We start from the raw sequence: 13,295 nt of genomic DNA, 5'->3' as shown, positions 1-13,295 counted from the left end.
AAGATGTAGCACAGAAATGCTTTTGGTAAGGCTCTGTCTGGCAAACAATCTGATGAGTACTGCCTGAGTATCTAAAGCTGTTTTAAGATACTGGTCTTTCCTTTTGAACTCTCACCATTTTTTGTAGGTTATCTCTGATGTTGAAGAAGATGCCGGGGAACTGAGCAGAGAGAGTATGTGGGACCTTTCCTGTGAAACTGTGAGAGAGCAGCTTACAAATAGCATCAGAAAACAGTGGAGAATTTTGAAAAGTCACGTTGAAAAACTTGATAACCAAGGTAACTACTGCTTCAATGCATATGAAGTGAGTTGTGACACTTAATAAGCTGTTCATTTTCAGGTCCTTGGAAAGCCGCATTGTGGGCTCAGACCTGAAGTACTGTAGCTTAGTTTGGTGGTTTGAAAACAAGATTTTGCCTGTGTTTAAGCATGAGGTTTGAACCTCACTAAGAAAAATATACTTTGCTCTCAGAGTAAAGTGTATGTTCTTTGAAAAGAGGACATCAAATATCTATCTGCTCTGAACGCAGGACGTGATTAAATAAAGATAACTGTGTCTCTTTTACTAAATCTTGAAAGTCAAGAAATATTCATCACAATATATATATTACTAGGTTCCTAATAATTCATTTAAAAATATTTTCAAAATAGTAGCTGCTCGATGCAAAATATCTTTTAGAAAGTACATAAAGTAGAATATCCAGGTCGCTAGTCCCTGTACATAACACTGTAACAGTTTGGTACATATCTTTCTAGATTTTTCTCTGTGGATTTGCAAAATGTTTATTTAAAAATAAAAAAAACACAAAAATTAAATATCACGTATTTTTCTTCAGTGTGCTTTTTCACTTAACAGTGTATTATTTTAGACATTATTCTCTGTCCTTATAGATCTACATTAATGAATATATTCTTTATATTAGTTAAAGTTTTCATGCTTTTAATCAGGAAAATTAAAGTTTCTGCTAGTAAGTGAAGTCTGTTTAAAGAAAATTTATTTTTATTTTCAAAATTACCAACTCAGTCCATTGTCTTAAATAGTAAAGACCAACCAGCAAAATTAATATTATTATAGTAAAATACAATACTATTATAGTATAAATCAATGTTGATGAGATTTTATTTGAGGCATCATTGTTAGTAAACAGCAAGTATATTTGGACTTCATATCTGTTGAATTTAATATGAGAGCAAGATTTGTAGCACTTCATCTTTGAAGCAGTATCAACAAGAACATAGTTTATAAATTTATTTTTCTATTATGTGATATAGCCACATTGTTTTTAATTAGAGCATAGTCTTGAATCAGTATATATTACCAAAAAAAGTTGGCAATAGAGCTCTATTTTTAAGCATATCATTTAACCCTAAAATCATACAAGTTTATAGTTGTCATGAATCCTTGCAGTTGCTTTGCTTTTAAAACATTTTTCATCGTGTTAAAATAATAACCATTTCATTTTATTATAGCTTATGAAATTTTAAAAGGCCAAAGGAAATAACTACCTTTTTGAAAACCTATGAGATTCCAGAAAGAGAGAAGTTCTGAGGGCCTTGATTTTTAAATTTATGTGTCAAAATCCCATAAACTAAATAATGCCTGTAAAACCTATGTCAACTTACTGGATTTCTGTTAGTTTCAAAGGTACAATTAGAAGGATTTAATGATGAAGATGTAATCTCACGACAAGACCATGAACAAGAAACTGAAAAACTTGAGTTAGAAATTCAGCAATGTAAAGAAATGATTAAAACTCAGCAGCAACTTTTACAGGTAAAGGCAAATTACCTTTTAAAGCTGTTCTCTGTTAAAGTCCAGAATTTTACTGAATCTTACTAGATTTATATTCTTTTATTTCATAAAGTCCATAGTCTTTGACATTTTTCCAGGCTAAACTAAGTTCCCTGCTGACAGATACATTGCATGCCATTCCTTAAATAGTCCATGCTTTGCTAGTTGGGGTAGTAGCATTTGGGAAATGAGAATCCTCATTTGACTTTCTGATTCTTCATAATTTCTGTTTTGCCCTAAAGTTTGACCTGCCTTCCCTTGCTTTCATTTCAACTTGTTGAGGTGTTACAGGGAATCCTCTGAAACTTACTATGTTTTAAAATTTAATAGCAGCAGCTCGCTACTGCCTGTGATGATGATACCACGTCACTGTTACGAGATTGTTATTTGTTGGAAGAAAAGGAACGCCTCAAAGAAGAATGGTCCCTTTTTAAAGAGCAAAAAAAGAATTTTGAGAGAGAAAGACGAAGCTTTACAGAAGCTGCTATTCGCCTAGGATTGGAGGTATTTTAACAATTGTAGTGCTTTGAAAATGCTGGGGGTTTGGTAGGCCTCAGTTAAATGCTTCTAAATTCTGCTTTTAATTATTCTTTCTCTTTAATTTTTTTCTAACGTATTTTACTGGCGGTGGGCTTATAAATAACTTGAAATGGAAGCTGAGCATATAGAATTATATCATTTTTCCCCTTACCAGATTTGGAAATTGAATTTTTTTAAAGAAAAACATCTATAAACATTTATTATTCCTTTCAAATTGCCTTTCTACTGTTAAGTGTTTCACACAAGATCTCATTTGGGCATGTCATTTATCCACTGTCAGTAGGTGTGATGTCACAAGACAGTGCAACCAAGAGCATGCTTGCTGTTTTTTAAAAAAGGAAATACAGTAAAAAATAAAGTTCTTCCATCTCCAGCCCCTCACCCAGGGATGTATGCATTAACAGTTTGGATTGTTGTATATACACTCTTACACCTTTCTTATTTTACTTAGCAGTGTATTGTCTACATATTTTCCTTTCAAATATTACAGAAGGGATGTCTGAATATGGTTTTTAAAAAAACCCATACAAAAAGCTACAAAGTGAGAAAATATCCTCCTATTTTTGTCTGCATTCATTCCTTAGTGGTAACCAATGTTAAAAGTTTATGTTAGTTCTTCTGGAAAGTACTATTTTAACTTTAATATATCCCAACATTTTTTCCTTGGTATCAGTTTATCGATTCCCTGGTAGGAAAGATAAGGAATTTAGTGTCTTTATAGTATAACCTATGTAGCTTTATTTACATCTTATTTACATCTATTACACCTTATTTACATCTATTTCTTCATAATATTGTTACATTTGTTTTTCTGATTGCCTTTTTTTACTTTAAATAAATAATATATTTAATGCTTCTATTTCATGTTTGTTCAACTTCAGACAATATCAGTTAATTCCTGTAATGAAAGATGAAGAAATTCTTGTAGTTAACCCTGTTCTACCTCTCTTGCTTCTCTACTTTGCTATGTTTTTGATACCATTGTTTTTTCTTAAGTGTTATCACATTTAACTTATCCCATCATATAATCCAGGTATAAGTACTTCGTCTAAAGTTGAGACTTAAAAATTGAAAACCAGGAAAGAATCTGGATAACATTATAATTATTTAAATATTATTCATTCTGTCAGTAATCAAACAATATGTTTTTACATGTAGAAAATAGTCTTTACTTTTAAAGGCTTTGCCACCAGAAGAGATGTATCACTGTCTAGTGAATTCTTTGACTTTCTCTGTAGCTTGCTTTGTGATTTCCTGAATCAGAATCAGCTGGCATGTTTCTTATGTCTCGTGTTATCTTTCTTGGGTTTCTTTTCAATTTTCTGTGTTATCTCCTTGAGTAATTTTTTGGTGAATAGTGCATAAGTGATAGACATTCTGAATCCTGGAACATTGAAAAATGTATTCATGCTTGATTTGTTTGGCTGGGTATGGAATTTAGATTCTAACTCTTCCCCTCCAATCTTTGAATTATTCTGTTTCTTCTAGTATTTGGTTTTGCTAATGAGAAGCCTGCTTGTAATATAACCTACATTACTTTGTAGATAACCCAGTGTTTTGTTTTTTGTCCTCCTCTCTGGAAGCTTTTGGTATTTTCTATTCTTAAAGTTCTGAAATTTTACCCAGGATATATCTAGATAATTCCTTTTAGCCTGAAGATTCTATATTTCTTCAGTTTAGCACATTGACTGCCACATAGAAAAAAATTTTCCCTGAGGCCACAGTGTTTTATTAAAACTGATCCTTTCTAATTTGTTATTTTTTGCATTCTGTGCATGAGTTATTTGCAACACAATCCACATTTTTAGAATTGAATTGTCAGTACTAATCGTAACAATAAGAACATTAACAAATAAGATTTTCACAAACCAACTGCAGGGTTTTGCTTCACAAGTCCCCAGGCTCAAAACTGTAGTGAGTTAAATATAGCTCTCATGGCAGTTAATGTGTTAAGGATATCTGCTTCTTTATTGTTTCCTCCTTTAAGGTCTATGAGACAGATGTTTGGCCTTCTGAATATATCTTTAAGTTGACTTTGTGTTCTGAATCCTGGGATATTCTCTTACCTTTATTTTATGGATCACCACACTGGTCTTCAGGGTCAGTTTTATTATTCACTTTAGCCACTGAGTTTTTATTTCAGAATTTATCTTTTAAATTTTCTTTATATAGCATTATACTATTTTACAGATGCTTCATAATCTGTCTGATAACATGTTACAATTTTTTTAAAAGCTTTTTTCCATCTCTTGAATTATCCGTTATTCATGGTCTATTTATCTTGGCCTTTTTTCTCTTACACTATTAGTTTTCTTCCAATGTCTGGTGATGTGTGAGTCTGTATTAATATTTATGAATGGAAGAGTATGTGTTGGCTATTTTAAGTAGCTGGCATGGATTTCCTCCACTGTTGGGAAAGTCTGTTCCATCTATAGCTATCTTCCTCAGGGAACAATTTGCTCCAGCATTGTCTCCTATCTATGGAATCACCTCTGTTTCTGAGCCCACATCCCCCACACTACTCCAAGAGATACTCTTGCTACTTCACATGTCACTGCCAGTTGCCTGTGCCTTTCCCTGCATGAGAACCTCTCTGCCTGTGGTTGCAGGGAACAGTGGGAGCAGTGAGGGATGGGGAAGGAAAGATGAGAGCCCTGAGCAGTGAGTGAGAATTTAGTTTAGGATTCCTCAGCTGTTCAGAAGCAGGGCGAGGTTTGACGTAACCTGCATATGCCCTCTTGTGGTTTAGTGGTGGTGGCTACAAATACTGGTAGATGGCTAGATGAGAGAAATACTTGACGAAGTCATATGTCCTTTTGTTTAAGTGATTAATTTGCAATGTAGGGTTTTTTTCTATTGTCTGTTGTTTTATATTTATAATGTTGTGTATGTTCAAAAGTTATGCTAATGTTCTGTTCCCTTTTTTTTTTTTGCATTGTCCATTTGAATTTATTCAAAATTGTGAAAATAGTGATTGTTGGTTTATTATGGGAAACAGATGGATTTTGATTTTTTAAAACAATTTTCTTAAATGAAATTGTTCTTATTTTTTAGGGTTAATTCATTCAACATAAGAAATATGTATAGATAGCCAGAGAGTGAACACAGATTGCTGGAGAAATCTGGTGAAATGACAAATACGTGGATATTGAAATACTGATCATTATTTCTTTGGTTTGTTTGTTATGGTAGAGAAAGGCATTTGAAGAAGAAAGAGCCAGTTGGTTAAAGCAACAGTTTTTAAATATGACTACCTTTGACCACCAGAACTCAGAAAATGTGAAACTTCTCAGTGCCTTCTCAGGAAGTGAGTACTTCATAAACTCTTTAATCTGAACATGCATGTAAATAAAATACTACAAATTATTAATATAAAGCTTTGGATATCACCAATAAGAGCTCTCTAATTGGTACTAAAAATCAATTTTAGTATGTTATTTAGTCAGTATACCAAAAGTAACTTTTGTTATAAGTGTGTAATGTCAAGTTTTTGAAAATTCACAATCTGAAAATATTAAAAGTAGATCCTTTTAAGTGTTTGTAGAATATGCAATAAATAAGATAACAATATTCAAATTAATTTATTCTTTTACTTCACTCACAGCTGCAAATGAATCATCCTGGTTAATTACCTTCACTATTTTTTTTTTTTTTTTTTTTTTTGAGACAGAGTCTCACTTTGTTGTCCAGGCTAGAGTGAGTGCCGTGGCGTCAGCCTAGCTCACAGCAACCTCAAACTCCTGGGCTCAAGCGATCCTCCTGCCTCAGCCTCCCGAGTAGCTGGGACTACAGGCATGCGCCACCATGCCCGGCTAATTTTTTATATATATATCAGTTGGCCAATTAATTTCTTTCTATTTATAGTAGAGACGGGGTCTCGCTCTTGCTCAGGCTGGTTTTGAACTCCTGACCTTGAGCAATCCGCCCGCCTCGGCCTCCCAAGAGCTAGGATTACAGGCGTGAGCCACAGCGCCCGGCCACCTTCACTATTTTAGACTCACCATACATATTGTCTTTTCTTCTCCTTTTTTTTAAAACAGGTTCTGATCAGGACAATCTTGGCATGCGCTCGAGGCAACGGCAAAAGAAGCCTCATAGTGTGTCTAATGGGTCTCCAGTTTGCACATCTAAACTTACTAAATCTCTTCCTGCTTCACCTTCTACTTCAGACTTTTGCCAGATGCGTTCCTGTGTATCCGAACATAGGTATCTGTCTATAGATTATCTTTTCACATGTTTGTAAAAATTGCTCAAGTTGCACTGCTAAGGAAAAATTGGCATGTCTGTAGTATTAGCAGCAGTAGAGGCTTTGGAGAGGAATTTAGTAGATTGATTTATTCATTCTACAAATACTTATTGGGTGTCTAGTATATATATAAGGCATTGTGCTAGGTGCTGGGATTACAGTAGTGAGTGAGCTAGATCTTACCACTGTCTTCTTGGAGCTAGATCATATGTGAGTCTTTTTATTTCACATTTAAAATACAATTTAAAATGTCTTATTCACAGGTGTTACTTAATATTTTAAGTACTTTAATTGTCTTAAATAGAAGTATATTGTTTTTACAGTTTTTGAGAGTACATATTTTAAAGTTTCTCCCTGTATGCCCATTTTATTGGTAGTGAAGGGCAAAAAACTGAAAAAAGACTGTTTATCTTGAGTGTTAAAGATGATCTGTGCCCAAAGATGTCAATGTGAAAAAAGGTTGCTCCCCACCTCTGGGAAACCTGCATATTGCTCTTAATTGCTGCATTTTGGTATTTTCCTTTGTCTCATGTTGTTAAATCATTTTTCTAAGGTATTATCAGTGCTCAGAGCCTTTTCCAAGATTAATTTTGAATTAAGTAGAGGAAGTAGGTAGAGCATTTCTAGTGAGATAGAGAGGCAGAAAAGATCAAAGGGTAAGTTGGAAAGTGGGGTGGAAATCTCTTTGCTTTAAATTAAGTAGCAGACAGTGGCCTTAGCAGGAGTCAGAGCTGCAGCAAGCTTGGCCATCGATGAGAGACTGGTGTGGAACTAAGTGTTAAAGAAGCCAGGTGGCCCTTGGGCCAAAAATTGTTAAATCGATGGATTTTAAAACCAGAAATGAAGTTTTTAAAAGGAGGAGGACATGACACTATAGTTTATAGCTAACTTTTAAAAGATGGGGGTGTTAGGACTCCGATTAAGCATTAAGGGCAAAAGAACTAGGTAAGGGCACTCCAGGGACATTTTGGGACACTGAGGCGCGGGACATACATGGTATGTTTGCCGCGGCCAGTGTAGTTAGTGAGCAAGACCTTGAGGTGTGAGATGAGGTTGGAGAGAGATAGAAGTTAAAATATGTACATGTAAAGGGAGTAAGATCGTGAACTCCTGTGTACCCATCACTCAGGTTTAGCAGCTACAAAATCATGATCAATACTGTTCGCATGTAGCCCCACTCTGCTTACCTCCTACCCCAGCACACATTTGGGATTTCATTTGTAAAATATTTTAGTCTCTTAGGTCAAATAATGTTCTAAGGGCAAGCAAGGAAAAGCCTTTCAGGGTTTTAAGCAGGAAAGTGAAAAAAATCTTAAGTTTTAAAAGAGTACTCTGTTTTATAATGTGGAAAACAGATTGTAGCAGTCAGTCACATAAACCAGGAGATTAAGTTATTGGAGTTGAAGTGAGAGATGTTGGTAATTGGACTAAGGTCATATGTGAAGACAGAAATGCTTGGATTTGGGATATATTCTGAAAGTAGAGCCAATGGATTGATGGGTTGAATATGGGAAGTGAAGTTTTTTAATTGAGAGTCAAAAGATAATGTATAAGCTCAGAGTATTTTCTTATATAGAACGTTACTAAAACTTCCAAATTTGACCAATCATAACTATCTATGTAGACACAGACACAAATTCTCTCACCATTTAATATATTTTATTAATACATCTAAGAGACAGCATAACATAATTGTCTCAATTATTTTTATATATTTAAATTTTTACCTTTTTAGATAATTGTTTTTTGTTATGAAATATTTCATGTGAATATTTCTTGAAGGCATTTTTGTGTTCAATAAAGTCCAACATTTAGTACCTACATAAATATATGTCAAGGCACTTAAAACAGTACCTGGTCCATTGTAAACATTTAGTGACAGGCTATAAAAATATATGTATGGCCAGGTGCAATGGCTCACGCCTGTAGCACTAACACTGTGGGAGGGTCACTTGGGACCAGGAGTCCGAGATCAGCCTGGGCAACGTAGCCAGACCCCATCTCTACAAGAACATTTTTAAAAATTAGCTGAGCGTAGTGGCATGTGCCTACATGTAGTCCCAGCTACTTGCGAAGCTGAGCCAGGAAGATTGCTTGAGCCCAGGAGTTTGAGATTGCAGTGAGCTATGATCAATCACTGCACTCTTGCCTGGGTGACAAAGCAAGACCCTGACTCAAAAAAAAAAAAGAAAGATATGTAAACAAATGTATTATAAAAATGCTTTTCTGTTTCTTATATTCTGAGGGCTCCACTAAAACACCATCAGTAGCATAGAAAACAGAATTTTGGAGCTTAAATAATCACTGTTAAGCTATTATTACTAGCCTCCGAGAATAAAACAGGAGAGAGTTTTGTAACTAATTAAGAAGCTTGATGTGGTTCTTGAAATTTTAAATTAGTTGGTAAATTTAGATCTCTTGTTCCTGAATAACTTATAATAAGATTATAGCAAAATAATTAGGAATATTTGTAGCCTAATTTCTACAACATCCTCATTTGCTCCTTCACTATAGAATGGAATTTTACATGCAAAGAAACTTTTGTACTAAGTTACTTACAGAACTTAGTTTTAGTCATTGATCTCATCTGATATGGCTCTGAGGTACAGGGATCTGAGGACTAAATTATTTTAAGCAAGTTCCTTCCTTTTTTTAAAGTATTGGTAAATAAGTATAAAAGCTTTTAATTAGGTTTTTGGTTTAGATTTTTAGAGTTAAAAGCAACTTAATGGTTTTTAAGATTGCTACATTATGAGGTCATGTTATTTAACAAAAATCATAAGAAATGTACATTTTGAAAAGTTTTTCTGAAAACATTATTAAGATATTCAATTGATAAAAAATTATTCATCTATTCAACTTCGTAGACTTTAAAGTTATATAGATATATCATATAGCTATCATATGATAACATTAGAGTTATCGTCATACCTCTTAACCACTTTTATAGGTACTCATTAGATACCTGGATGGATGGATGAAAGCATACATGAATAAATGGACAAGTAAAGAAAGAAACCATAGAGATTAGAAAATAGTAGCAGAAAGATAGGACATGAGGGAGCATTAGCCTTCAAAACCTACTTTCCTCTGTCTACCATAAGCTTCAATTGGGCAGTATGCTTCAAAGTCGACTAAAGGGATAAATAAGATAAATAGATGGACAGATAAGATAAAGTGATAAATTAGGCCATGTTGAAGCACACTTTTCTTTAATGTTTGATCATTGTGTCCTCAAAGTTTACTTAGCACAGGACATGGAGGCAGTGAGACTTCAGATATTCAGGCATATCTAACATACAAAAGAAGGAAGGGATAATTACTAGGTTCTATCCTTATTTTCCCGACAGTTCAATCAATGTGCTGAATATTACTGCTGAAGAAACTAAACCAAATCAGGCTGGAAGAGAATGTACAAATCAGAAATGGAGCATGGCATCAAGACCAGGGTCACAGGAAGGTTGCTATGGTGGATGCTCTTTGACCTACACAAATTCTCATGTAGAAAAAGATGACTTACCTTAGACATGCGGACTACAGTTCTTTTCATCAACATGTTCATGAAATTTCACATCTGAGTTGAAACAGGGTGTGTCATAAAGTCAATTATTCCTAATAATTTAAGATGGTCTGAGTTGTTTGTTGGACTTAGCTGTCTTCCCCCAAAGAGCTGAAATGTTAAATCTATTTAAAAGGATATAAAAGCTTTGGATATGTATTTTTAGTAACAGAAGCGTCTGGTTCTGTGAATAAAGGAATGTATAGATGTCTGGATGGAAACAAAAGCACTAGAATGAGTTTCCTCTTATAGGTATTAAAATAGCACTTTTAGGAAACTGATTATTGTAAATGTTTAATTTTTGTCTCAAATATAGTTGGCATTGGAAGTTTAGCCTTTACTTGAATGTATACTGTAGATTTTTAACAAAGCAAGTTCTATATTTATTATGTTTAGTGTGATTTGAAATTACCTCTTTCATATGTTTTAAATAAAGTGAAATTTATGTATGTTTTGTATATAGATATACATGATTATGTTGAGGCTTTAAGATTTAAAAGTTTCACACAACCATAAGTATAGTATGTCATGCCAATAAAATTTTTTTAGGTGGTATTCTGTTTACAGATGTATTAGGACCATTGCCACATTACATTTATGAATTTTTTAAATCCATCTGGGCAATAAATATTCAAAGTTATTCCATGAAACCTAGTTCTTTAGATAGTCAATATTACTAACATACATTTTTGAGATTTTTACAGCATTAGATTTTTATTTTATATATGTAGGATATTATAATTTTTGAAAGGACTATTGATAGAGAGTAATAGGGCAGGACAACAAAAGACCTTTAAATAAAACAATTTAAGAATATTGGTTTAAGATATTTGGATGATAGAAGATATTTAAGATATCTAGATGGTGATATTTTCCTTACCAGATGGGTACTAGTACAGTAATATCTGTACCAGCCAGGGCTTTGTATCATTGCCAATAATTTTTAAATAATTTTTTAATGAGGTGTTTACCACTAATGATAAATATGACAATGTAAAAGCATTGAATTTTATAAGTCAGATATTATGATACTCTGGACAAACTTGTGTCATTTCATTTTCAGAACAATCTTAGGCTCTTTTTTGTCTCTATAAGAATGTTTCTGATTGCATGTTTCTTCTGAAAAGTATGTTGTTGTTATTGATAATACTTACTACTAGATATAGGCCCAGGCTCTTTCCAGGATTTTCATCACAAAGCTTTAAGTGCCTAGCCCTGCTTGTCTCTGTACATAGACAACTACACAGATCCAGTCCTGGCTAGGTAGGTATTGTAATTAAGGTCCATCTGCCTTCCCCTTTTCTAGCAGCCACTTACATACACTCCCCCTGTTTATGGCTATTGCATTCAAATTTGTTGTTGTTACAGAAAACAAAAAGCCTATTTGTGTCATCCATTCACTATATGTGACTCTTTGGAGTTGCATAGCAGCAGCCATTTTTCAGGACTGATAGGATGTCATTAAGAGTATCTGATGAGAATTAATGAATATACTCATAACACAGTAACCATATTTATAGTCTCCAAGAGCTAGCTCTTGAACATAGTCACTACCTTCAGCTTGACGCATGGTCACTTCTGTACTGCTTAAAATATTACAAATGGTACAAAATATCAGAAATACTACCATATTCCAAAAGAAGAAACCTAGCTGGGATATAATTATTCTTTTGCTATTAAGCAATCAAAGAAAAAGGCAATCAGAAATTTTAAATATAATGAATGATACATTTGTCAAGAATTTTTTTACCCTCAGGATTTTCCATGATGTACTTTGCCAGAAATATGCATTCTAATTTTTAAAGTAAATCTCTTACTTTAGGGAATACTATATTCCATGACAGTGGATTTCTAGAAAGCAGCAGCTTTTTTTGTTGTTGTGTGTTTCCATTTTAAAGTGGGTTGAGCTCTCATAGTAAAAAGAAAATTTCTTGAGACTTTAAGATGTGAAAGAAGCAATTAAATGAAAGCCAGGTTCGTTGTACTTTTGATATCTGCTGGAAGTGGTATGTTTTCCATAACTACATCACTTTTGTTTTATGGTATATTCCAACTCCAAAATGTTCCCAAGTCGCCCTAGCCTTCCCAGAATGTTGGAATGGTTTCTGTGTTGGAAAACTCCTGGCTCCAAATATAAAACCCCCAGGATTTTGTTTCCCTTCTTTTTCTAGGCATTTGCAACGTATTAATAATACAGCTGTGTTACAGTCTCACATTTAGCCATGATTAGATGATGGTACTGTAGTGTACTTCAGTTTGAAAGTCCTCCTGATAATCTTAAGCATTTTGTTTATCAATATGTAAATCTGAAATAATTTGTACCTCAAGTTTGTTTTCACATGGCATATGTCCCATTTTGAATTTTCAAAGCATAAAAGTGGCAAAGAGAATTTGAAATAAAATTTTATTTACTACCCTTAAATGTTTGCATCAGCAATTTATGATGATGAAGAACTTAAGAATCAATGATAGCAGAAAATCATGACTAAAATTTATTTAACTTAAGTCGTATTTGGTATAGAAGCAATGTATTAAATGATTAGATTCACAGGACAGTCTATAGAAACTGTTATCTAATGATATAATTGAAATACTATTGTTATTTAGGAGCAGTTCTGTGTTTCTGGTGTTAGTAACCAAAATTGTTCCTAGCTTGTGATAACATGGTTGTTATGGGAAAATACATTTCGTGGTGCGTGATGAGGAGAGCACCCTAGAATCTAGTCTTGACCTCCCCTGGGGGAACATTTGAAAGCTCCTGGGACCCCAGGAGTGGCTTTGCAGTGTGTATGCCTGGAACACTTGTGAGTTAGCGAGACCTTGCTGTGATTGTCCTGTTGTAAAAATCTTCAAAGTATATTGCCCTAATGTAAATAAATCATGTTCTCACTTCCAGATTGTATTTAAAGTAAGTATAGATAACGGAAGTCTAGTAAATATACTTTTCGTATGTTTGTCCTTTTTTCCAGTCTTTTGATGAGCATTTATGAACTATTTGCTGTATGTCAAGGCTTATTACTATTAATACTTTCCAATCCCTGGGGATAGTAGGACAAATAAGCGTACTCCCTGCTGTTGAGAATCTGAGTTGAGATGCCATTCACACATTCAGTCTGTTCATGATACGTGTGGACTGGTGGTTCTCAAAAGCCACATCC

The 13,295-nt window shown here is 33.9% G+C and overlaps 1 protein-coding gene across 4 annotated transcripts in view; it reads left to right on the top strand.

Annotated features, from left to right (window-relative positions):
* Positions 1-13,087, top strand: part of SSX2IP (SSX family member 2 interacting protein) — a 43,479-nt gene extending 30,392 nt beyond the window's left edge. For 3 of the 4 annotated variants that reach the window (XM_075999693.1, XM_012747574.3, XM_012747573.3), the window contains exons 9-14: positions 128-278; positions 1,638-1,774; positions 2,123-2,296; positions 5,525-5,639; positions 6,373-6,538; positions 9,929-13,087. In XM_075999693.1, coding sequence (XP_075855808.1) covers positions 128-278; positions 1,638-1,774; positions 2,123-2,296; positions 5,525-5,639; positions 6,373-6,538; positions 9,929-10,103 — 918 coding nt within the window. In that variant the 3' untranslated portion in view covers positions 10,104-13,087. The remainder of the gene's footprint in view (positions 1-127; positions 279-1,637; positions 1,775-2,122; positions 2,297-5,524; positions 5,640-6,372; positions 6,539-9,928) is intronic. The other variant, XM_075999690.1, reaches the window with a different exon arrangement.
* Positions 13,088-13,295: the final 208 nt, after the last annotated feature.

The sequence above is a fragment of the Microcebus murinus genome, chromosome 2 (assembly GCF_040939455.1).
Source record: "Microcebus murinus isolate Inina chromosome 2, M.murinus_Inina_mat1.0, whole genome shotgun sequence".
In the NCBI taxonomy this organism is placed as follows: domain Eukaryota; kingdom Metazoa; phylum Chordata; class Mammalia; order Primates; family Cheirogaleidae; genus Microcebus; species Microcebus murinus.
This window is presented reverse-complemented; position numbering and strand designations above follow the sequence as displayed.